We start from the raw sequence: 27,464 nt of genomic DNA, 5'->3' as shown, positions 1-27,464 counted from the left end.
CCTTGGTCTTCCTCTTGCTTCTAATGTATTTGTAGAATGATGCCTAAACTCTCATCTTTGGTTAAATTATGTCTCTTTTTAATGTATGGTCTGTGCAAAGGTGATAAAACAATTTCAATCCATTTTGATTTGTCTTTTCCATGATTTCAGTTAGGAGAAATGTTGCTTTCACTGAGCTAAAAGCTAATTTTTCCCAGTCCTTGTGATTTTTATTAAGTGCTTGATGCATTTTAATCATTAGCAGCTTTATTTATTTTACAGTCTAATCATCTCAAAGTCTTCTCATTTTAGAATATTTTGAAAATTAATAGTGGGGGGCAAGGTTCTTTTTTACAACATAGAACTTTATTTGCAAGTTAAAGGCTATTTCTCCAGTGGGATCTATGTTAATGAGCAGCTGTATTATTTAGGAGGATAAGGAGTTGAAATATGTGGCTGTGTTCAGATAACTTAATCAGCAGATGTTCATAGTGCCACTTACTGTGGAGTCTTCTTGCAGAAAAGGTTAATGCTGCTTCTTTTTCCTTGGATTCTGTTTCAACATTGGTTTTCTGTGTCTGGGTTTATTTTCAAAATAACTACTTGATGCAACCTAAAAAGTAATTTTTCAAACTTGTGTGCTCTATAATTAGCAAGAAATGGCCTATTCCATTCCAATTTCCAATGACAGGATTAATGTCCAACTGAGTTTCATAAGAAAAATGTCTCAAAATAACACATTTTCACAGTGTGTAGTGAGTACATGTTTTAAAACCTAACTGATTACACCCAGACTAGGTTCATTTGTGATTTGTATCCATAAAGCCCGATTTTTTAAAAAGATTTATAAAGTAATCATTCTTTTTTTTATTGCTGGAGTACAACTCCATATCACTTGAGGGTTGGTTGCTTATGGTCTATAAGTGGAATTGATCTATTACTGAATTTTGTAACAATCTCTCATAGATTGATTGAACTGAAAGAAAATTTTGCAGTAAAAAAAAACATAATTAAACCCAGACAAAAAAAGGAAGTTAAGCAAGAAACACAATAACTATCTTTTATCATTCTGTTTTCTGGCACATATTTGAACATATTTAGGACCTATTCCTACAGTCTTTACACAAGTAATTCAGTTGATTTAAAGGAGTAACTTATCTGTGCTAATCACTAATAGTGAAAATTTCTGATTTTTTTGTTCATAATGTAGTTTTGCAAATGTAAGAAAAAACTTAAACTTCAGCTTATACATAATACATGTTATTTTATTATGTTATTATAGGCAGAGCTGATAGCGGCACCTATGGTTTTATGATTCTAAGGTTACTAACATTTTCCATTATAAGACCACTTTTCAGTTGCTTATAATTTTGCCAAACTGTAATGGCTCAGGCTGAAATATTCCATTCTGGGAGTAGCCTCAGGCTGAATTTTTTTGTTTTGCAAAACAGTTTTAGCAAAAATAGTTCAGCCGTTTCCAAGAATGAATTTAGAATTTTGTCCACATTAAATTCATAGGACTATGTAATGCCTCCATACGCTGAATCAGGGACTTGAAATTTAGCAGTGAAGCTGGCTTGGTATCAGGGATGTGCCCCAATTTGGACAAGTAATAAAGTCCTGAAAAATTACAGTTCCCACATGCTTGGTATAGGGCTGTCTGTAGCTGGCAGCTGAGTTATCTAGACATATGGTCTGCACTGAACAGGCTGCATTCACGCAAAGCTCGACCTGACTGCATGTAGGCCACTTGCACAAAGCAACTGAGTATTTGTTGTCCTGTAGCTGCAGGGGCTGAACAAAACTTTCCCTGCAGTTGCTACTCCTGGCTGCCAGGAGTTGCTTTGGCACCAAGCATGAAATTTGAGGGCAGGTAATTTGTCTCTGCTGTGCTCTCAATGCTCTCCTGGGCTGGCACCCATACAGCATGGAGAAGGAAGTAGTCTGACTGGAATGCACAGTAATAGTGGAGGGGAAACTGAGGCCCTGGCACTAGAAGCGCTTTGCCAGGATTACCAATATACTATACCATCAAAATGCTCCCAGTGTAGAAAAAACTACCCTGATAAAGCTGCACATTGTACTGATATGTAAAAGCTCCCTGCATACGTGAAACAAGCTAAAGCAGTAAAAGAGCAACTTTGTCAGGATAGCTGTGTCTACACTAGGGGCTTATGCCAGCACAACTAAGTCAGTCAGCCACCACTTCACACCCCAGCCCACATAGCTATACCAGCGGGAGTCTATAGTGTGGACCTGGTCTGAGGCAGCAGCTGGGGAGGTAGGGAGAGGAAAAGACTGAGACAGGAGCTATGGAGTAGTGGGGGAGAGGATGGGGAGATTGGAACAAGAGTTGGGACAGGGACAGCTTGAGGGAACAAGGGCAGAAGGGATCAGGCTTATCAGGGACTCAAGGGAAAGAGTTTTTAACCACTAGAGAATACTCCCCTGCAGAACCTAGACTTGAACCCTGAAGTGCCTAAGTCTCAACATTCCTCTCATGGCTAGCTGTGAAACCCACTGACACCTTTGACAGAGTAACAAGACTTGTGGATAGGGGGGAAGTAGTAGATGTGGTATATCTTGACTTTAGTAAGGCTTTTGATACGGTCTTGCATGACCTTTTCATAAACAAATTAGGGAAATACAACCTAGATGGAGCTACTATAAGGTGGGTGCAAAACTGATTGCAAAATCATTCCCAGAGAGTTATCAGTGGTTCAAAGTCATGCTAGTAGGGCATAACGAGTGGGGTCCCACAGGGATCGATTCTGGGTCTGGTTCTGTTCAATATCTTCATCAGTGATTTAGATAATGGCATAGAGAGTACACTTATAAAGCTTGTGGGAGATACCAAGCTGGGAGAGGTTGCAAATGCTTTGGAAGATAGGATTAAAATTCAAAATGATCTGGACAAACTGGAGAAATCGTCTGACGTAAATACGATGAAGTTCAGAAAGGACAAATGCAAAGTACTCCACTTAGGAAGGAACAATCAGTTGCACACATACAAAATGGGAAATGACTGCCTAGGAAAGAGTACTGCGGAAAAGGATCTGGGCGTCATAGTGGATCACAAGCTAAATAGGAGTCAACAGTGTAATGCTGTTGCAAGAAAAGCAAACATCATTCTGGGAGGTATTTGCAGGAATATTGTAAGCAAGACACGAGAAGTAATTCTTCCGCTCTACTCCGTGCTGATTAGGCCTTAACTGGAGTATTGTGTCCAGTTCTGGGCGCCACATTTCAGGAAAGATGTGGACAAATTGGAGAAAGTCCAGAGAAGAGCAACAAAAATGATTAAAGGTCTAGAAAACATAACCTATGAGGGAAAATTGAAAAAAATGGGTTTGTTTAGTCTGGAGAAGAGAAGACTGAGAGGGGACATAACAGTTTTCAAGCACATAAAAGGTTGTTACAAGGAGGAGGGAGAAAAATTGTTCTTCTTAACCTCTGAGGATAGGACAAAAACAAAGGGCTTAAATTGCAGCAAGGGCAGTTTAGATTGGACATTTGGAAAAACTTCCTAACTGTCAGAGTGGTTAAGCACTGGAATATATTGCCTGGAGAGGTTGTGGAATCTCCATCATTGGGGATTTTTAAGAGCAGGTTGGACAAACACTGTCAGGGATGGTCTAGGCAATACTTAATCCTGCCTTGAGTGCAGGGGCATGGATTAGATGACCTCTTGAGGTCCCTTCCAGTTCTATGATCATGTCTCGTCACTTTTCCCACTCAGTGGCTCATCCATGTAGACATAACAACATATCACTGCAACCTGTTACTCAGGTCAAGTGGTAGAGGGCTGTGCTATAGATCTAAAGCTCACAGTCTTTCTGCTGATGAGCCATGTGGTGATCAATATGGTATCATATGACATGACACATGTCATATTGTTCTGTTGGCTTTTTTAAAAATTCAGGATATTGCATCCAAAAAATGACATTAAGAGAAGATTAGAAGTCGTAAAGTTGGAACACCCACATTGAATGAGTCAGGGTTCTTGTGGAACAAAACAGTATGTGGTCATATGATTAAAGACTATATCGTAATGTATCATATTGTTGTACAGGCAACCTTAATTCTGGCATTTCCAACTTCTGAGTGTTTGACTTTGCAACCTTAATATTCTTTTAATGTTTAGTTATTGTTTTGTTGTGTATACATTGAAAGCTACTTTAAATAATCACCCAAAGAGCCAACAAAAATCTGTAGCTATATGAAGTTGAAAGCTTCATCAGAAGCTAATGAAGTTGGAACAGAATTATATGAATTACATTTGTCTATATTCTGTGGTGGTCTCTTAAGATTGAAAGTTGACTAATAAAGGTGAACATGTATATGTTTCACTGCACTTTTCACATACGCATATTCAGATAGCAACAGTTTTATTTATTACGGATTTTAGGTATGCACCAACTAGCATCTGATGCTGAGCCAAATATTTAAGTGATGATTACTCAATGGTTGATTGCTTTGGTGTTTGTTTATTTTTAAACACCCTTCTCATTCAGGCCAGCCATGGACCGACTGACTGTCACTGGCTTGAATGGGAGTTTGGCAGGAGTCAGAATTAAATTCTTTACGATTCAGGATTTTCTTTAGAATGTTACTACTAGTCCTGTCTCCTCACAGTGCAAGTTGAAGAAATGCTTCAATGAGACTGTCCCTTTACAGTCTAAAGTTTTATTTTATTCTTTATGCTGTTTTTGGTTTTTTTTTTACATCTGGCCAAGTGTACATCTTATGCTACTTAGGCCCCTCATGATCTTTTTGTATCTTTTCTCTGATTAATTGAAAGATTTCAGGGTAGTCTTTAAACAAAACAAAACCAAAACCACAATTTAGAGTAAAAAGTGGGTTTAATAAGACCAGTATTTTAAAACTACATTAAAAATGCTTGGGTTGCTTTTGTGTTAAGCATTTAAAAAAAAAAAAAAAAACCTGCTCTGGTTTCTGCTGCAAATGAGTGTGTGTTTATGGATGTGTTTTTAAAAAAATCCTCCAACTTTTGAAAAGGCTTTGCACATCTTGAACCTACTAATTAGACAGCAAGATTAGGATACAGTGGGCATACTCAGTTTTAAAGGCTGTTTTTTATAAAATGACTTGGCATGAGTGGATGTTGCTTTTAAAATTGGGTTGCCAGTTTACAGTGAAGTATCTTATTCAGTGCCTTACAAACTTCAACAGTATCAGGACTACACATCCCAGTGTTCCCTTCAACTATAGTGTACCTCCATCGCTGGAAGCCTGCAGAAATTCTGGGGTTGCCATGGCTACACTTTCAGGGGAAGAACTGAAATTCCCTTGTTAAAAACTGAAATAAAGTAACAAAAATAAAATTAAACATGTGGAAGAAAATGATACTCTGACATTAGTTAACATTGTGATTTGTCCTACAACCATTACTGAGTCACTTCAGACTTTATAATCTTGGGCACACGTGCAGTTAAACAGTATTCAGCATTTTGCCACTAGTTGTGAGCAATGGGTAATCTTGGTGCTTTAGTAAAGGTCTGTGAGGGTAATTATTCAAAAAAGGAAAAGAGAAAGCTATGATTTATGGAGGCTTTATTTTCCTTTGGTGGACAACAAAAGGTTTGTCGGGTTTTTTAAATTTATATATTCTATATTTATATTTTTTATTAGGGCTGTTGATTAATCACAGTTAAGTCATGTGATTAACTCAAAATAATTGTGATTAAAAATATTAATCACGATTAATCGCAGTTTTAATCTCACTGTTAAACCATAGAATACCAATTGAAATTTATTAACTATTTTTGGACTTTTTTTTTTTTTTTTTTACATTTTCAAATATATTAATTTAATATATGATTTGATGATGTGCTGGGTCATCATCCAAGACTGCTATAATATGAAATACATGGGAGAATGTGGGTAAAACAGAGCAGGAGACATACTGTTCTCCCCCAAGGAGTTCAGTCAAAATGTAATTAACACGTTATTATTTTAACGAGCGTCATCAACATGGAAGCATGTCCTCTGGAACGGTAGCCAAAGCATGAAGGGGCATAAAAATGTTTAGCATATCTGGCACGTAAATACCTTGCAATGCCGGCTATAAAAGTGCCATGCGAACGCCTGTTCTCACTTTCAGGTGACGTTGTAAATAAGAAGCCGTCAGCATTATCTCCTGTAAATGTAAACAAACTTGTTTGTCTGAGCAATTGGCTGAACAAGAAGTGGGACTGAGTGGACTTATAGGCTCTAAAGTTTTACATTGTTTTATTTTTGTACATAATTCTACATTTGTAAGTTCAACTTTCATGATAGAGATTGCATTACTGTACTTGTATGAAAAATACTATTGTTTTGTTTTTTACAGCACAAATAATTGCAATCAAAAATAAATATAAAGTGACCACTGTACACTTTGTATTCTGTGTGGTAATTGAAATCAACATATGTAAAAATTTAGAAAACATCCAAAAATATTTAAATAAATGGTATTCTATTATTGTTTCAGTGCAATTAATCACATTTTTTTTAATCGTGTGATTAATTGTGATTAATTGTTTTAATCGCTTGACAGCCCTATTATTAACTTTTTCAAATACAACAAATATAGTGAAATACCAGATTAATCATAACACACAAAGTAAATGGACACAGCATATCTATCTTCTGGGTCTATGTGAATCATGAGCCTCTAAAAAGGCAGCCCAAATTGTTCTGAATTTTTCGGGCACTTCCTTTCTGTGAAATGCCAGGCATTTATTATTGGCAAGGTCAGCCATATCACTGAGCCGGGAATCAATATTTGGTGGGGATCACCTTTTCCATTTTTGCAGGATTATTTTTTTTAAAGACCAAAGTTGCACATGGGAATTACGCCTCTTTGTTACCAGGTAATCTCCAGGTATCAGGAATATATCCAAAAATTAAACTTAAGGGGGAGAACTCCAAGTTAGCATCCAATGCAAAATTGGTCCCTTGACCCACGTCATACCAGGAATTCTTGATACAGGAACACTCGTAAATCATATGAGATAATATAGCACCAAGGGAGTTAATTTCCAACAGTGGTCAGCATTTATGAGGCCCATTACTGTTAGCCTGTGTGGGGACAAGTATATTTGGGGGGAAAAAAAAGTCTTTTGATGAATAATCCATAGCCTCAGGTCTATAGTAGCTTTTTTAACATAAGGTACAATTATATTCCATTGGGTCAGAGATAGCCGTGTATCCAAATCTCTGTTTCAAGCAACTTTAAAATTATCAATCTTTGGCAGAGTTTTTTGGCCTAGCAAATCATAAAAGGATACCAACTGGTTGAGTAAATGCCAGAAACTTCCTCCAAAATAATAATTTTTTTGGAGGTTCTGGAGCTCCCAATACACTCCGTCCAAATATATTAGTAAGTAAATGCTTTAACTGGAGATACGTTCATGCTCGGAGAAGGGCAAGACAAATTGTTGTTGAAGATCTACAGATGGCTTAAATTTGTGCTTGTCAGTTAGCTGTGACATAGTCATCATTCCTCTGTCCACTAAGCCCTCCACATCATGGTTTTGCCACCGAGTTTAAGGATGGGATTGCTCTATAGGACTGCCTCTACCTGGAAGAATCAATGGAATCAGAACTTTCTAGCCAAGTTTAACCAAGCTTATCTCACAGCTGTTATTGTGGGCACTCTGGAGCTATCAAATCTATAATAATTTGATCCTACAGTGCCTGAAAGGGAGACAGATTATTCCAATTCTTGTTCAATCTGAACCCAAGCAGGGTCTGTATGGTCATATCTAACAGGCACAAAGATACCTATTTAACAGAAAGGAGATGCGATAATGTCCCACTTTTAGGGTCTTTAAACAACAAATTGAAGGCCTCCTAAAATGGACCAAGCCCATCTGCCATCTTCAGGATTGAAGTTACTCCTCAGATTCTACTGTATAGCTAAGATGGATAACCTCTCAGTTTCCTGTGATTTCTAATATCTGATGAAGTAAAGCCTTAAAATAAACTGTAGTGTTGCTCTGAGCGGTTAGATGGCATGATAGTTGAAAACTGGCAGCTAGTCTACATTTGTGCTGTCGTTGCTTGCACTAATGGGAAGTTTTAAGAAAATGGCTAATGTAGACATGTGAGGGCTAGACTCCCAAACAAACACAAGAATGGGCGTGAATCTATGGATGAATCCATTTGAAGAAATGGGGTCTTTGATCTTAAGTTCTTCAGGGCAAATATGTGCATTTTATTGTCTACATGCGACATACATTTATGGCAATACATACATAAAATAATGTTGATGATACTTGTGCTATGTTGACTGCTGCATCAAAAGAAATATGGGATAAAAATAAATGCCAAATAATAAGGGGGATTGTGAGGGGAGATAGATAACAATAGATGGTATCTCTAGAGAAATCACTTTAAGTCTTCTGAGGAAGTCAGAAGAAGTCTTCTGAGGAAGCCATTGAAGTCAAGAGAGTTATGCCAACAAAAAATGTGGTTCAATAATTCTAACCTTTAATAATAGTGAATAAAAGCAGCCCTTTTATAATAGAGTTTGAATCAATAGCGATTAATATTTCTTGGGCCTGCTTTTTCACCTAATAAGTAAAGACAAATACTAGTTAGAAAAATGGGACTCAGATTCTAGATGGTAGCAGATGATCTGTTCCATGTATAGTTGCATTGAACTGTCTGTGCAATTTTCTTCTGCTTTTCCTCCTTTTTGATTTTGTTCCAGGATTCTTACAACAGCTGCTGTTCTGACAGAGAATCTTCACCTGTGTTCTTCAGGATTTTTCCACTTTATCCTATTTTTGATCGCAGAGGTATTCTGCCATCTCATAATATAGATGACAATGTGACCAATGATTTAGCAAGATAGTGCATGGATTCTGTTGCACCATTTTGTTCCTGATAAAATCTTTTTATTTTTAAAACAGTAAATTGACTTGGCCCACCCTACCTTGGAACTTTTCTTTCTCTTCTCCTATCATTGCTCCCTCTAAATGTCTTGCACTGGTCACTTCACACAGTTTTGCTACTGTTTGTGCCAGAACCTTTTTCCCCTAGAGCTCTTGCCATATAAACAGTCTTGTGTTTTCCTGTCTCAACAGGTCTTTGAAAAGAATTAAAGATCATCTGAAAACATACCTTCTTTCCCTTGTTACCTTTTGATTTCCTCTTTCCCTTTGCTACTTTTTATTATTAGCTTGTTTAGCCTTTTATTGGCACCCTATAAGGAATATTAGGGTAAAGGTTGTATGACAGATGCCATATGAAATTTATTATTGATGAGATTTTATAGAGACAACAGATACAGCACATGGATTTGTTTTCATCTGAGAATTATGCATGCTAACCTGGATTTAAAGTACTTTAATGTTTCTTCATTTGCAATGACAGTGCTCTGAGATTGATCATCATAGAGACTGGGTAAATGATGTAACTCCCTTGATGTATCCTGTTGCATAAGTCTTTATTGTTTAGGAATCCTTAGGCTTATTTTAGATACCTTTATATTGAGTTTAATGTTGCTATTGTAACGTGTTCTCGGGAGACTAGCTCTGTTATGATTTCATTTCCTTTTGAATACAGAATATCTAGCATCATGAACATTGCATTGCTTGACATTATAATGTTGTGCCTGTATACATGCATTGAAAACACTATGCAAATGTAACTGACTGAGAACCTGAATATAATGAATGTGAGATAGTCTCTCCCTGAAATTCTATGAATAACTGTAGTGACAATTAGATTACTTAAGAATTCCTTTCAAAGTATGAAAACGTGCTCCAAAGAGGCCACATTTAAAGTACATGGGGTAGACAGATATAAATTTTGTGACAAAGGTACATTTGATCAATTCAACTACTTTCTTAGAACTTGAAATTTAACTTTTTTTAACTACAGCATGTCATCATAAATATTCAGACTTCTTTTGTACAGCCTTGCATTCTAGTGACTTCCTACAGAACAGCACATCTTGAAGTACTTTCAAAGTGGTCTGAACCTGATCTCCAGATTTATACGCCTAAAATTGTACATTTTCATTTTGTACCTCTTTTGCTACCAAAATTTTATTTTTCTCCATTTTGTGCTTATTATTTTGTATGTGCAAAGAATTCTCATGTGGGTGTGCAGGAAATATTTGTATGTGCAAACTGGGCATCTAGAAACATAATTATTCAGAAATGCATGTGAAAATGTCCTTTACACAAAAATGTTGGCATTCCCTCCATGTGTAAGAGGTAGGCATGCAATTTTAGACTCACTTATTTTGAGGCCATTCCACTATTTTGGCCCACTCTCTGCCTCTTCTTGGGTAGATTTGAGCTACTCTGCTTTGAGTATCTGGAAGTTTCATTGCTAAATCTCTCATAAGTCTTTCATGTCTTGAGAGAATATACTGGTTCAACAGAGTATATTCCCTCTTCTTTTTCCTCTCTGCAGGTGGAAGAAATTGTTGATATAGGATCATTTGCCCCGGAAGATATTCACATTCCAAAGATCTATGTCCATCGTCTCATAAAGGGAGAGAAATATGAAAAGAGAATTGAAGTAAGTAGTTCAGCTTCTTAGCCACTATGTGTGTTGACCCAGAATAAATTTTATAAATTACAGAATTTTTGCTCAACCATTAAACTGTAGCCATGATAAAATATTATGAGATGGATTCTCTACTGTGTCAAGTTCCAGCTAGTGCAGGAGATGGGGGCGGGGGAGGGAATGGTTATGGATCCCCAATTGTCAAGCTTCAGTAACTGGTTCCAATCACTGCATAAGTTAGAGGAGCCCCTGGGCTTGTCTAATTAAGGGCAGCTGGTTATGGTCCCTAAGGAACCTTATATCAGCTTAAAATTTGAGGCGTGGCACTCCACCCTACCCCTTCTATATCATGCTTCCTCCTCATCCCAACATGCCTCCTTGACTGGCAGCATGGGCAGTGGTTGGTGTAGAAGCCGGCTCTGCCAGCTTTACTGCAGGTGAGAGTTATCTCCCACTGGGAGGTTTGGCAGCTAGAGCCAGTTTCAGCCCCTTAGTGCTATGCAGGTTGTACAGACTGGGCCCAGGAGAGAAAACGTGGCCCTATATTCATATTTATGTGGCAGAGTGTCCTGGAGGTGTTTTTGGTTTTAACAGAAACTGTTACTTAATTGCATTCCTCTACAGAACTAGAAGACCTTTAATTGTCATTATCTATTTACAAAATTACAAAATTATTTTAATATTAATGAACATGTTGGTAGCATTTTAGCTGACCACAAAGAAAGCAGCTATTTCATTGCTACACTTAAAACCAATCTGGAGGAAATTGTCCCTGCTTTGGTTCTGTGGTGTCCCCTCCCAAGAGCAATGTCTCTGGGTTCAACTTTGTGGCATGGCAGCTCTCTGGAAGTACACTTAAAAATGTCATGGGCCAGCAATCTTGCAGTATGTTCTGACACACCTGTAATATTTCTTTGCAGTCAGAAATAACATTTTTTGCTATATTTGTTGGTTATTATGGTGGGAGTGGGAAATATGAAGGGGGGGGGGAAGGTTATGCTGACTTCTGCCCATTTTTGTTATTAAACAGTTGTCCTCCCGAGACTGTTCTGCTATAAATCAAATTTCTGTGACCACCATAAAATCACAAAGGCCTGGAAAACCATAAGGCCCTTTTACTTGAGTAAACTCTCCCTGGGGTAAACCTCTTTGCGCACCGCAAGCAGGATGATAAATCACAGCTTGCTTCGCCACCAGTTTATTCTGCTCAAACTTCGTATGTCCTAGGTATCTGACTGGAGCCAGATGTGTCAAAGCTCTTAGTCTATGGGCACTTTGTATTAGACAGCAGTTAATACCCCGTTCCCTCCTTTTAAGACATGGTCTATTACATCCGCTCACAAGCGTTTATCTTTCTCAAAATGTATTGATTTTGCTTTGCTTAAAATGCTGTTGTTATTTCAGTTTGGCTTCAGGGGCTTGCCCCTTCTTTCCAGTGTAGCACCTACATACAAATGCTGCTTGGATTTCTTCTCTGATTTGCCCACTACAGTGTGGGTCCTCCTAGGACCAGGAGATTAAGCCAGAACAACAAGGCCTCATGTCATAGCACTTACCCCATTTTTTATCACCTTTTAAAAAGTTTTTATATATTATACAATAGAGTTGCAGCAGGGATAAATTTGGTCCATTGAGTTTTATAATCCTAGCAGTGATGCATCTCATCAAATAGAAATATAGCAATAAAATTGCAAAGTTATTAATTTACTGTCTTACACAGAGCCTATAAAATAAAATTTGAGGCATGGCACCTCCACCCTACCCCTTCTATATCATGATCCCTCCTCATCCCAACATGCCACCTTGACTGGCAGCGTGGACAGTAGTTCGTGTAGGAGCCAGCTCTGCCAGCGTTACTTACTACATTTTGACCATAAATTGGATTAGGCATATTACTCCAGTGGAGTGTCTGGAAAGGATTCCCATATAAACCAGATTTAGAGTGCTGGGAAAAGGAAGGTATGTTATTGTTCTAATCATGTTACAGAAATGACAGTCATACTGCTATACCTTTTGTGGTGGTGGTGATGGGGTGCAGAGCGGGAGGAAGGAGAGGAATAAATAGAAGCTAGCTTGTCATATATTTACTGTCTTTAGATGTATGCTCCTGCCTAATTGGATTCCGACCTGATCTCTCTAGCCGGAATGCCCTTGGTGTACCGTGCATTCCTTTTTCCATGGAAGAATCCTCCAACACAAGGCAGGAGCCAGTCTGTGAACACTTTCATTTCCTGCAGGAAGTTAAATAATGAGTTTGGGATTCAAAGACAGCAATAAATGCTCCACCATTGTAGGGGAAGCAGCCATGGATTAAAAAAAAAAGCTTCTTTAAAATGAAATTAAATTACATTCAAAATAAATGTTTTAATTTAAACATGGATTTTATTTAACAACTCTGTTCCCACTAAAGGCCTCTGGTCCATCAGGGAAAATCCCTTCTGCCCACATAAACCTACTGTCCTGAAATATGGAAAAAGATAAAGGACAAAATTGCAGAAAATATATTTTTGACAGACTTTCTCAGAAGAATAGTGCTGTTCTTGACAGCAAACCATCCCTTGTGGAAAAGGCTTATAGAATTTAAAACCATGATAACTTTTATAGAATAGTAAAGCCAAGGTATCGAATTCCATTGCAGGGATAATATTGTCTAATAAGTTTTGTAGGCTACTGAAAAAATGTGTATAGAAAGGATTTCATTTGTTGTTAAATTCTATTGGGGTTTTTTTTTGTTTGTTTTGGGGTTTTTTTTGCAGTACTTCCTGCAGACCCCAATTGGTTTCATCTCTATAATATCCTAAAAGACTTTCGCATAAAGTCTCACTGAACCCATGAGCCTGACTTTTATGTCTTGCAAAACAGGAATCTTAACCCACAGTTTGTTTTTGACAATGTCTTACTCTGTAGCGATTATCCATCCGAAAGCCTGAAGACTCAAAAGCCAAACAAAAGAAGGAAGGAGATAATGTGAGAGAGAGGATCATCAGACGAGCAGCTTTAGAGTTTGAAGACGGCATGTATGGTATCCTCCAACTATGTTGTAGGTTAAAGAAATGGGATTTGCTGTGATAAAATAGCAGTCGCAGCTGTTACTCCTGGCACAAGTTTGTTATCATCTTCACTGTTCACTACAGCACCTGTGGTTCTGTCATTATATTAACATCCTATTGAAATAGATGGAATGTTAAGGCATACAGTAGGAGATGTTCTACCTGGGTATGACTGGAATGTTCATTGGGAGTCAAGTGATTAATTGATATTTCTTGAAAATTGTAAGCACCATCTGTATTAAATGAAGCTTGCTTGGACAGTTATATTAATGGGTTAGCATCTGAAAGAAAGCAACTAAGCAGTTAAAATGACACAATAATTCAGCATAACCTTTGAGGCATATATATGAAAAGCTGAACCATTTGTGTGTTTAAAAAAAAAAGGATGGGGATTCTGATCATAGCACAAATATAATTTTGTTAATTTACTCATTTACAGTAGTTGTACCTTGACCAATTTACTTCAGCTAATCTGGGCATAGGAATTCCACTGTTGGCCAGCAACTTCATCAGTCCAGACATTTCAGTTCACCTGCAGAGTGAAAATGGAGTCCTGGGCTTGGTAAGTATAGAGTCAGTGAAGGCTTATGTAATGCATTTAAATTGATTTTTTGTTTTTTTTTCACAAGCTGTTTATACTTTGAGCTCAACGAGCTGTCATGTTGCAAGGTGCTGAGCATTCTTGTTTAAGCCCAGGTAGGTATTTAAAGCACATACTTACTTGAGAGAGATGGCAGTAGTCCCATTGGAGTTATGGGACTGATTACAAGCTTAAAGCTAAGCATGTACTTTGGTAAAGGGCTTTGCTGGATTGGTGCCAGAATGCTCAGCACCTTGCAGGATCAAGCTCTCTAAGAGGTTTTTAGTTGTGACATCATACATAATTTTAAACTAACATAATATGTATGCATATTTTACTATAGTGATGTTTTGTTAAATTGAACCTGGATGCCTGTGACTTTAAGAAATTCTGTAGCTTCAAGGAAAACTACATACATTTAATGATTATAATAGCCTTCAGCAATGTCGTTACCATACAGTCTCTGTTCATGGACTAGTGTACGTTTCAGTGCACATGCTAAATAAAAATGGTGTACCACACAGAAAAATCCAAATGTATGGGTGTATTTATTTTGAATCACAAACATTAGAATTAATAAAGGAAAATATTGTGTTGTTCTGGATCGTCAATAAATATTGAAACTGTGTTTTGTTATCAGGGTCCTTATCCACTTGAAAATGAGGTAGATCCAGACCTGATTAATGCAGGTAAAATCATTAACATACCTAACTTCTGGAAATTGTTCATAACTGATTTAACGTACTTCATTTGGTTAAAGACTAAATCCAGAACACTGGTTCAATGTTATTGTAAATATTGTAAATATTTATGTTGTTTTGCCTTTTTTAGTACTGACATATTTTCAGTGACTATGAGTTTCGATCATTAGTGACCATTAATATACTAGCTAGTCAGCATATGTATCATCACTGCTTTCTAGTAGGGACAGTTAAAGGAGTCTCTTTTTTAACTCAAGCAGTGAAGGCTTGTGTTTTTACTTTTTTGAAACAAACGATTCTTAGACCTATTCCCCAATTCAGCATGTAGACTTGCACTGTGATGTCTATACGCACATGCATTTGTTCCCACTGTTTTTCCTGGGATGTCTGGAAGTGCTAGAAATTGGCCCCATTGACTCATGTCCCAGGCATGTTTGGCAAAATTGCTGGACTTCAGTCACTGTGTGTTTAATATCTTCGCTTCTCACTATTGAGGGATTATATCTTTGGAGGAACAACTTAAGCAACTTTTCAGAGATCTCATTTGAATATTCGGAGTAGACACTTCCAGTGTTCCCTCTAATTTTTTCCATCCATATATGGAATGAATTTTGCTATGTGCACCATATCGAGGTAATGTGCGGATGTGCATCACCAGTAGAAACACAAAAGCTAGATATAATATATATTTTTTAAAAGTTACCATAGGGATAATTACTCCAGCCAGAACAAGTTAGGCATTTTAGAACTCACTACTCAAAGAATTAAATTTAAGCACAAGAGAGAAATAAAAGTTATGAAATGCATAGACCAATCAAAAAACTAAAACAACACACTTGGAAAGAAGTATCAAGTAACAACAATAACAATACAAGTATGTGTTGGGAGGTGAGTGTGATAAGAACGGCCATACTGGGTCAGACCAAAGGTCCATCTAGCCAACTATCCTGTCTTCTCACGGTGGCCAATGCCAAGTGCCCGAGAGGGAATGAACAGAATAGGTAATCACCAAGTGATCCATCCCCCATCGCCCATTCCAAGCTTCTGGCAAACAGAGGCTAGGGACACCATCCCTGTCCATCCTGGCTAGTAGCCATTGATGGACTTATCCTCCATGAACTTATCTAGTTCTTTTTTTAATTCTGTTATAGTCTTGGTCTTCACAACATCATCTGACAAGAAGTTCCACAGGTTCACTGTTCATTGTGTGAAAAAAATACTTCCTTTTGTTTGTTTTAAACCTGGTGCCTATTAATTTCAATTGGTGACCCCTAGTTCTTGTGTTATGAGAAGGAGTAAATAACACTTCCTTATTTATTTTCTCCCCACCAGTCATGGTTTTATAGATGTTTATCGTATCCCCCCTTAGTCGTCTCTTTTCCAAGCTGAAAATTCCCAGTCTTCTCATATGACAGTATTCATTTTTGTTACTCTTTTCTGAACTTTTTCCAATTCCGATATATTTTTTTTTGAGATAGGGCGACCACATCAGCATGCAGTATTCAAAAAGTGGGCATAGCATGGACTTATATAGAGGCAGTATGATATTGTCTGTCTTATTATCTATCCCTTTCTTAATGATTCCCAACATTTTGTTTTCTTTTTTGACTGCTGTTGCACATTGAGTGGATGTTTTCAGAGACCAATTCACAATGACTCCAAGATCTCTTTCTTGAGTGGTAACAGCCAATTTAGATCCCATCATTTTATATATATATTTGGGATTATGTTTTCCAATGTGTATTACTTTGCATTTATTAACATTGGATTTCATCTGCCATTTTGTTGCCCAGTCACCCAGTTTTGAGAGATTCTTTTGTAGCTCTTCGCAATCTGCCTGGGACTTAACTATCTTGAGCAATTTTGTATCATTTGCAAATTTTGCTGCCTCACTGTTTACCCCCTTTTCCCAGATCATTTATGAATATGTTGAATAGGACTGGGCCCAGTACAGACCCCTGGGGGGGGGCACCACAATTTACCTCTCTCCATTCTGAAAATTGACCATTTATTCTTAACCTTTCTTTCCTATCTTTTAACCAGTTACAAATCCATGAGAGGACCTTCCCTCTTATCCGATGGCAGCTTACTTTGCTTAAGAGCCTATGGTGAGGGACGGTGTCAAAGGGTTTCTGAAAATCTAAGTACACCTCTACCCCGATATAACGCAACCCAATATAACACGAATTCGGATATAATGTGGTAAAGCAGCGCTCCGGGGGAGGGCAGGGCTGCATGCTCCGGCAGATCAAAGCAAATTCGTTATAACACGGTTTCACCTATAACGCGGTAAGATTTTTTGGCTCCCGAGGACAGCATTATATCGGGGTAGAGGTGTACACTATATCCACTGGATCCCCCTTGTTCACATGCTTGTGGGCCCCCTCAAAGAATTCTAGTAGATTAGTGAGGCATGATTTCCCTTTACAAAAACCATATTGACTCTTCCCCAACAAATTATGTTTATCTATGTGTCTGACAATTCTGTTCTTTACTATAGTTTCAACCAGTTTGCCCGGTACTGAAGTCAGGCTTACTGGCCTGTAATCACTGGGATCACCTCTGGAGCTCTTTTTAAAAATTGGTGTCACATGAGCTATCCTCTAGTCCAGGGGTGTGCAAACGTTTTGGCCCGAAGGCCACATTGGGGTTGCAAAAACTGTAATGAGGGCTGGGTAGGGAAGGCTGTGCCTCCCCAAACAGCCTGGCCCCCGCCCCCATCTGACCCCTCCCACTTCCTGCCCCCTGACTGCACCCCTCAGAACCTCCCAACCCATCCAACCCTCCCTGCTCCTTGTCCCCTAACCACCCCCTCCCGGGACCCCCAGCCCCTAACCGCCCCCGGGACCTCACCCCCTATCCAACCCCCCTGCTCCCAGTCCCCTGACTGCTCTGACCCCTATCCACACCCCTGTCCCCTGACACTCTCCCCCCTCCCCCGGGACTCCCATGCTTATCCAATCGTCCCCTAACCGCCCCCCAGAACCTCCACCCCATCCAACCATCCCCTGCTCCCTGTCCCCTGACTGCCCCCCAGGATCTCCCCCAGCCGCCTTACCATGCCGCTCGGAGCAGCATGTCTGGCAGCCGCATGTCTGGCACTTGATAGCTTACTGGGTGGCCGCCCCGCCATGCAGCTTAGAGGGAATTTAGGATACCTCCCCCTGTAATTCATCCATTTCAGCTTCAGACAACCTCTCCCCATCTTTTGTCAGGAAAAAGTGGTCACACAGCTTTGAAATGGGAAAACAAGCTTGTTAGAGTTTGTTTGTTTTTTGTTTGTTTGGGGGTTTTTTTTAGTTTAGTTTCACAATACAAAGTTATGCAAGTACTTGCAGTTAATTCCATTCAGTTTAAACACAGGCCTTGCTTGTGCACTGGGATTAGCTAGTGCAGAGACCTACACCCAGACAGACTCCCATTAGTGTTAACAGGACTCTGCTTGGCCACAGGCCCACACTAGTGGATCCTAGTTCAGGATCAGGTATATACATCTGGTATTTTAGAAAGGGCTTTTCATAATAATATAATCTCCTCTTTAGCAGATCATGTTAGCTAGTACAGCTAAACTGAATAGCCAAATGAGATAAAGCACTGATATATAACCGAATTTATAATTTAATTTAGCTGTACACTCCAGCAACTGCTCACTGACTTGTAAAAATATTTGCCGCCTAGCTTAACTAATTGATTCTGTTATCACAGTAAAAAGAACAGGAGTACTTGTGGCAGCTTAGAGACGATCAAATTTATTTATCACAGTGTTGTTTTTCCCACTTTGAACAATGCCATCTCTGCAATATTACTCATGTATTATTTCAGCACCTAACAAAGTTTCACCAACAGCTGGCTGTGGAAATATTTTATATGTTTCCAAGGCACAAATGGGAGTTAAGTGCCTACCTTTGAAAATCTCTCTGTGTCTGTGCGCATTAACACAAGTTAAGATTTGAGATTAATGTAATTTTTTTAAAAAATTAAACAGGGTAAAAATTGTTCTTTAAAAATAATGAATCCTAAATTGGCAGTCATCATCTCGTATTTGAAATATTCTTTCAAAAACATGTGGTAGAACTTGCAAAGAATTTGCAAGATGAAAAATGGGATTGGATATTTATATGGGTATCATAGTTATAATTAATTATAACAAATTTTACAAGGGATATTAAACCTCATGCTTCAGGTTTTAAATCAATCTCTAACTATTAAAGATACCTCCTAGGTAAGACAGGAAAAACAGTACTGCTTGTGCCTCACCAGAAGTGGTGCTGGGAGGCAGGAAGGCGGTCCAGTGCTAGGTCTAGGGTTAGGTCCTTCAGGTCTTCCAAGTGATTTGTCAGGTGGATGCTGGATAAGGTGTTGTGTGCTCCATTCACAGGACCAGGAACAGCTCAGGGAGCGGCTGCATAGCACAAGGAGGCTGCTCACAAACATTCATTTTCTTGTACATGCACCTTGGAGACAAGAGTGAACCAATGCTGTCACACATTGAAAGGACATTTCCACTAGAGTAAATTCCCAGTCTGGCCTCCTCTTTTTGTAACATTTTCTGTCTACTCCAGGCACTTTCTGCTAAAAATTGCCCCACACTTTTCCCACAATGAATGAAATGAATGAATGAAAAGCTAAGTCCAGTGGGGGTTTTCATGACCTTAACATGAGATTCCACTGCCTATACCTTTGAATGGGGTCATTATCTGATCACCTATAAAATACTTCCTGCCACTCACACTACCCAGTGACACATTCTGATTGATTTGGTATCGGTATGACTCAGGTGCCAGTCTAAGGCCATGTCTACACTACACTTACAGTGGCACAGCTGTACGGATACAGCTGTTCCACTGTAAGATCGCTCGTGTAACCACTCTATGCCGATGGGAGAGAGCTCTCCCATCAACATAATAAAACCACCTAAACGAGCAGTGGTAGTTATGTCAGTGGGAGAAGCTCTCCCTAATTCAGCCCTGACCAACTCCCTCAAGCCATTCTTACAGAGTAACCTTCCCCTCCCATAATTCCCAAAAGCTTACACCAGTAAAGATTGACAGTGTCTGATGGAGTTTGTCATGATGAAGATCCCTTCCTATTGGATTTTCCTGAACACCAGTTCTGTAAATATAACAGCCCGTTTCTTTTACAGGTAAAGAGACAGTCACCGTTCTTCCAGGTTCCTCCTATTTCTCTAGTGATGAATCATTTGCAATGATTAGAGGGTACGTAACAGAACTCCTAATCTGTTAAAATGCTGAACAGAATAGGATGAGTCACTAACTAAACTCATTAGTAATGCTCTGAAATGTGATTATCATTTAACAACCTGTAAAACTATTGTGGATGTTCAGTGACAACTTACAGAAGGATTAGGTCAGGCTAGTGGAAACTGAAATATTCAACTGACTGTGACTGATGCCATAAGGATGTTTGCATCTAACACCACTTGACTGTATATAAACACATTTGTAGCTGTGTTTTAAACAGCTACTTTTTAGTCACTTTCCGAGGAATCTAATCCGTACTTGCACACTGTATATTCTCTTTACTCAGCTTATGTCTGCAATCCTGATTCCGCCTCCCTGATGGAAATTCACCATCTGCACCTGTTTTTTGTTTGTTTTTTCGGAGAGGAGGTTGGATACAAACAAACACTAAACCATAATGGCTCTGAAAAGATAATCAGTGCACGTAAATATGTGAAGGAGTGCATTTAAAAATGTGAGTTCAGAGCTGATTTACTGTGAATGCAATTAACCAAAGCCAGACAGAAATAATCATGTTTTTGAGGCTCCGAAGGCAGAGGGAAATCCAGATCAGTGCTATGTGTAGGGGGAAAAAGTACATGTGTAAGTGACAAACTGCTCAGTTCCTCTGTTGTTTACTACCGTTTTTAGGAGCTTTATATTGATATATTAAGACAGTGAACAAATAACTTGGTTGGATTTGTGAGCTATTATTTCAACACAGTATGCTAATTGCACACTATCTTTTACCAGAGGTCATGTCGATTTGACAATGCTTGGAGCAATGCAGGTGTCTAAGTATGGTGATCTGGCCAACTGGATGATACCTGTAAGTAAACACTTGTACCATGAGTGCACTTACTTTAGAATAATACAAATGTATTTTTCCTAGCTTCTTTCATAACAACTGTGTTTTGAAACTGCAGTTTCTAAACTGATAGCAGAGAGGGAGAGAGTTTGCGACAAAGGAGAATAGATTTTAAATGAACAGTCGCAGGTGCCTAACTTTATTTAGTTATTTTTAATAAGTGTTCAAAAACTGAAGATTTAAGGAGCTTTGGAGACATTTGATAGTGGAACCATTGCACCAGACATACAATTTTTGTTCAGCATCTTGAGTTCATGGAGACTTTCAATGTAAAGATGTGTACTGTTTCTTTAAATCTGTGGCAAGAAGACATGAAACAATTTAGTTTAAAAACTGGGCTGTGAGGTAGAGAAAAGGAGAGAACGCTTACAGCTTTAAGGTCGATACTGTTTTCCTTCAATATCGCCAGCTCCAAGCATTCAAAAATCCTGAGTCAGGCCTCCAAAATTGAGTTTGTATTGAAAAGAATGAGATTTTTAAAATAATAATTTGTGGTCTTTTTATTTGCCTCCTAGTTTTTGAGCTGTTAGGGTTCCCATTTTAAAACTTCTCTGAGTTTCCTGCAGTTTAGAGATTTATTGCATACATTTTCAGTAGCTCTCAACACAACATCAATACCAGTAGGGAGCAAAGAATGTCTAACTAAAGAGAGATGATATAGGGCTTGAAGTTGGTAGGAAAGAAGACAACCCTACAACCAACAGTCAAAGCAAATTCCTCTTGTAGGGAAACTGGAGATTCTAAGATGTTCCTGGCTGAAAAAATAAGAAAGTTGGACATGTTTTGGGAAGGGGCTATGAGGGGCATAAGGAGGTTTACAGCAGTATATATTAAGGTCACTGCTTCTGGCTGCATATAAGTGAAACCAAAATATTAAATTCTAGTGATTGTGCTGTGATTGTTTTAAACTCATTTTTCTTTTTCTAACAGTCATTCACTTGTCATGTGAGGGACTAATGTTGCTAGTTAGATGGTTTCAGAACTCATTGGTAAAACCCCCTGAGCAAAGATGGGCACAACTACCAATTTTGCCTTCATTTACTGTTACTTATTCACACACTTTTTTTCTTGAATTTGATGCCATTGTCAATAAAAGCTATGGATTTTCACAGCTAAAATGATGAAATTCTAATCCATGAGGCGGAAGCATGAGTTTTACCCATTTCCAATGGTACCATATGGATAAAAAGAATAGCTTTCAGAGCAATCTGATGAAATTTTTGCAGGCAGAAAACCCTTTGATTATTGTGAAAAATTGGAATTAAGAATTAATATCCCCTCTCTGTGATGTTTCACTGGTGGTTAGGCATCTTTTATACCTTAACCTAGTTTAGGGAACTCGAAGGATGGTCAGGTATGCTGTTGGGTCAATACCTCTCATGTTTGGACCTTAATATTTACATTTGGTAAACTGTGCATTTCTTAAGATGCCAATTAGTACTAGATCTTTATGTAACTTGCCATTGAACTTAATTTGGAACATATTGTATTTTTATGTGTCTTGAGTTACAAAAATCCAAAATAAATAATAAACCCAGCCTCTTTTGGAAAGGAGAAGAATACTGTGAAAAAAGGGAAAGAATCAAATTATATTTTTAGTCCCTGATATGGTTTATGATCTGCACCAAAATGAGATTAATATGAGGTCACCAAATATGTTTCTAAAAAGAGTCAAGGAGTTAATGGACTGAAGCCCAATGTAGTTAAAATTAGAGTATGGGTGATTTATTTTTTACAGTTATGTTTTAGAGAGTTCAGATTTCCTTTTAAAATAAATTTAGTATCTAAATCTTATGCCAGTTAGATGGGCAAATGACTATCAGTCTGATACACAATCCTTAGGAGACTTGCATTTAGAGTAAGATCTCTTTCCCTTTATGTCATCTTATGAACCACTTTTATTTTCTCTTGATATTGAATTAATACAGTTCTGTCAGAAGACCTCATCATCTTTGTTTTGTAGAGGATGTGACTATTCATTACAGAATGCAGAATGAACTAACTATTTACCTACTGGTTTGCAAAAATAATTTTGAATGATTGCATTCTGGATCACAAAATGTGTTTAAATGACACACGTAAACATTTTTCATTCTAAATTTCTGGGGTTTAAACCTAACTTATATTTCTTATTAAATAATTTTCCTCAATGTAGATTATTGAAAAAATATTTTTTGTTACACACACTAGGGATTTTTCTTGTCTTGGGGGAGATATGCTCAACTGAATTTTTGAAGGTGTTTTTTTTTAAGTGTAATTTTTAAGAAAAAACAGTCCTCGAATGGGAGATTGCATGGGTCATATATATTTGAATGGGAAATGCACTAAAAGTGTAGCATATAGAAATTATAGCAACATATGTACAGTATTTCCACTTCAAACTACAGTTTCAGTTGGCATTCAAATGAAGTCCGCAATCCTACATTAGATTCCAGTGTCATTCTGTGACATTGTGCAGAGTCATATTAGAACTCCATGAGTACAGAGGTCTGCACTTGCAAATCCTGATGAAGGATCAGGGTCAAATTTCAAGTATTTTTACTAGTGTATGCCATCTCGGTGGTGGTATTATTATTTTTATTATTTATTATTGTGCTAAAAGTCTATATCAACATCTAGTCTGTCAGCAGAAGTCTGTACAAACATTTCTCAATGCTCTAAAGCATATTTGGGTTTGATCACTCAAACAATTGCCACATAGGAAGGATTCTTTTCTCTTTGCTCACTTACACTAGTCTTGTAATGGTACAAGGAGACCAACAATGTCTCCAGCTATAGTGCTTTTGCTGCAGGTGCAATTTGAGGGTTAGCTCAGTGGTTTGAGTATTGTCCTGATAAACCCAGGGTTGTGAGTTCAATCTTTGAGGGGGCCATTTAGGGATCTGGGGTAAAAATCTGTCTGGGGATTGGTCCTGCTCTGAGCAGGTGGTTGGACTAGATGACCTCCAGAGGTCCCTTCCAACCCTGATGTTGTTGGGGGGAAAGTGAACAGTCAGTATACTAACATATCTGTGGATTGTGGGCATGTCCTTCAAGTTAGAGGTCCCCTGACTCTCTGGAATTCACTTCTTCCCCAGTCCTTTGGACCAAAAAAAGCTGAGTTTAATGCTCATACACACTGCAAGACCTTTGTTTACTCAAGATTTTTCTGAGAGGATTGCTAGAAAGGAGTTTGAAGTGGTTGTTTAGAAGGTGGTATTTTGTTTGCTTTATTATTTTTATAGTAAATATGTCTTGGAGTTGAAAAGAGGAACATTTTATAAATGGAAAAATAAATAAAATATAAACTGTTCCCTGCGGTACAAAGTATTGGTTAACCCATGCAAAAAATGGGCACATCCCCTCTGAAAAACAGGCATTTTTCAATTACACTATCAAGTATTGCAGTAGTAGCTATGACTGAAGAAGTTAAAAAGTAGGCATATAAGTGTTTCTCGGTCTTATTCCACCTTCTGTTTTAAATAAGACAATATGTCATCGTTATTAGGTGACTTCAGTGAGCTCTATATATCCTTTTTTGTTGCAAGATTTATGTTGAATAATATACAGATACATTTTTATTGCAAGAAGCTAACAATCAAGGGAACTTAAAGTTCCATTTTATTGCATCATTTTTCACTTAACTTTCTATTTTCATAGTTTCATCATTTTTTTTTATGTCATAAGTCTCTGGTGGTATTTCCATCAGTTGGAGCCAAGTAATAATCCTAAGCCTTCAAGTTTTGAATAAGTAGCACAGTGAAACTATTCTTGCTCTCCCTAAATAGGTTAATATCACTCAAGCACTGGTAATTATATATGTATTTGCATACATTCATAATGAGGAAGTCAACTGGGAAGGATGGTTAAAATAATTGTAGCCCTCTCCTCCTTGCCTTCTTCATTAACTTTTAATGGAGGTGGAACTCCTATGAAAGTTTTGGGGTAAGAAGAGCTGTATGTCATTCTAAGCACACTACAAAATGCAAGGCTTGGGGTACTGGTCTGCTCATGGGAAGGACGGGAGCTTGTTCCTAACCACAGGTTCTCGATGACAGGCTGACTCCATAAAGCATGAAGGTTTATATCCTTTGCATGCGAACATTCATTTCATTCTTCCCCCAGGGCCATTAACTATATTTGCTTGCCGCTTAAGGTTCCACCTCAGCCCTTCCTCAAGCTTTTTCAGCTCACACCATCCCAGACTCCTTTCCTAGCGTGTCAGAGGTGGGACCTTCACTGAGGTCTTTGCTCAGACCCTGGTCACCGCAACCCTCCCAGCACTTGCTTCTCACTTGAAAAAAATGTATTGCCTTTATATCACTTCCTTGGTGGCAAGCTTACAACTCTGCCCCGGAACACAAGCCTCAGAATTCCATTAATCTGGGAAGAAACCAGGCACAGATGGGCACCTATCTTTCTTTAAAGCCTACTCTAGGACGCAATCCCCTCTTTGTTCACTATAATTGTTTTTTTTACTTTTGTAGTCCACAAACGGAAATGTCTCTCCCTCTAAGGAGCTTAGGGCTTAAATTTCATTGAATTTCACTGAAACTCATTGCCCTCTCAGTAGAAGGTGGACAGATCGCCAATCACAAATGTTAACCTTTTGTGATTATATTTTCTGTTAAAATAATAATAAAAAAATGACTGGACTATGTCTCCTTTCACTTTGTCTCCATAATGTTTTTACCTGTGCCAGTGTATCTTTTTCAATTGTCTATTTCAGTGTCTGATTTCCTCACTCTTAATCTTCTTGTGCCCAGTATATTTTTCCCCCTATCCCTCCCCTTTCTTTTCCAATGCTTTAATCTCATTCCTTCTTCTTAATCTTTTTTTCCCTGTCTTTGTCTCCCCTCCAGAAATCATCTCTCTTCCACTGCCCAGCACCGCACAGCACTCTGTCCATCTCCCCCAACAACCCAGCACCCACTTTCTCTCTCTGTGTGTGTGTGTGTGTGTGTGTGTGTGTGTGTGTGTGTGTGTGTGTGTGTGTGTGTGTGTGTCCCTGACTCTTTCTCATCCACTGTACCTATCAGTCTAGGAGTATGTTGCTCCAAAAACTGTGTGTGTTCCATTTCCTACAACCTGAAAAAGAGGGATCCATGATGGGTGTCATTTCCCTGTGGGCCCAGATGTCCGTGCCTGCCCCTCTCCTAGCCATAGAAAAGAAAGGGATTGAGAGAGAACCGAGGAGTTGAAATTTTCTCCCATTCTAATAGAATCATTGTTGCTCTTACCCTACCCTACACTGCTTCTTCTCCTTTCCATCCCTATGGCATATAAGCTCCAGGCCACCTTACCTTCATTGCTGGCCCCTATAAATACCTGATCTGTGCTTGATAGTTAAGCCCAAGGGTAGGGAGATAGGAGAGATGTACACATGCCAACACCTCCTGTTGCAACTTGTGTGAGAATACCATAAAAGTGCTGATGTTGGTTACTCCTTTCAAGTCCATGATCAGTGCTGGGCTCAAGACAACAGGACTGTCCAATGCACCTCTGTCAGTGGCATTCGGCAGAGAAAGCTTCACTATGTTGCTCCTGTGAACACCAACCCTGACTAGGTGGGACCACCTTTAGAGGTGAGACGTTAGCTCAGTCTCCCTCTATTGACTCTAAACCACACTGCCAATTGTTTTGGTGATGTGCAAGGCTGTCTAAAGACACTAGACCATGGCCACCAATTTATTTTACACACACCATTGTCCATCAGGGTTGTTCCAAAATGTATCTTAGAGGTGAACAGAAGTGAGTCCCACTCTGTTCCTTCACCCATGGGAATTTTCATGAGGTGAGACTTGCTACACGAAATACCTCATCTTGTAGATCAGTGGTCTCCAAACTTTTTTGATTGCGCATCCCCTATCAGTAAAAAAAATTTTGAGCATGCACCCTCTGCCGTGCCGGCTCTACCATTTTTGCCAAAGCAAAAAAAAAAAAAAGCCGCTCGGACTCACGCCCGACCTGCCGAAGCGCAAAAAAAAAAAAACCGCTCCTCCTGCCGCGCACCCCCAAGGATCCTCTTGCTCACCCCCTGGGGTGCATGTACCCCACTTTGGAGACCACTGTTGTAGATAATGGAGATATATAGAGGTGTAAATTAAAAGTTGACATTTACCAATAGTTGTAATGCTATGCTATTTGTTTCAGAGTAGCCGTGTTAGTCTGTATCCGCAAAAAGAACAGGAGTACTTGTGGCACCTTAGAGACTAACAAATTTGTTTGAGCATAAGCTTTCGTGGGATAATAGTTGTTAAATATTGACTTTTTTATTAAAGACCACGGTCGAATGTTTAAAAATAATGACACATTACATTTCTGCAGTATCTCTAATTCTCTATTTTTCTAAGTTCCCTATATAGTGAAGTGAAGTTTTGGAGTAAGCTATAGCACCTTTCACACAAAAGTAGCAGGGGATCTGATATTGCCTACCAGTGGGGTTTCTTTGACTAATGATGCTTTTGCATTGCTAAAATAGCCCCAAGCCATTAAACATCAAGCTTTAAGAGAGGAGAGGAAAAAAAAGATTAAAAG

General features: G+C 38.6%; 1 protein-coding gene across 1 annotated transcript in view; it reads left to right on the top strand.

Moving 5' to 3' along the window:
- The window catches only part of OXCT1 (3-oxoacid CoA-transferase 1), a 129,735-nt gene that overhangs the window by 65,209 nt on the left and 37,062 nt on the right, over window positions 1–27,464 (top strand). Inside the window, exons 8-13 of the mRNA XM_034774748.1 lie at window positions 10,414–10,521; window positions 13,417–13,531; window positions 14,027–14,121; window positions 14,780–14,828; window positions 19,984–20,056; window positions 20,834–20,909. Of these exons, the coding sequence (XP_034630639.1) occupies window positions 10,414–10,521; window positions 13,417–13,531; window positions 14,027–14,121; window positions 14,780–14,828; window positions 19,984–20,056; window positions 20,834–20,909 (516 nt within the window). The remainder of the gene's footprint in view (window positions 1–10,413; window positions 10,522–13,416; window positions 13,532–14,026; window positions 14,122–14,779; window positions 14,829–19,983; window positions 20,057–20,833; window positions 20,910–27,464) is intronic.

Source organism: Trachemys scripta, chromosome 6 (genome assembly GCF_013100865.1).
Source record: "Trachemys scripta elegans isolate TJP31775 chromosome 6, CAS_Tse_1.0, whole genome shotgun sequence".
Lineage (NCBI taxonomy): Eukaryota > Metazoa > Chordata > Testudines > Emydidae > Trachemys > Trachemys scripta.
The sequence above is the reverse complement of the archived record's forward strand: the minus strand, read 5'-3'. Positions and strand labels throughout refer to the sequence as shown.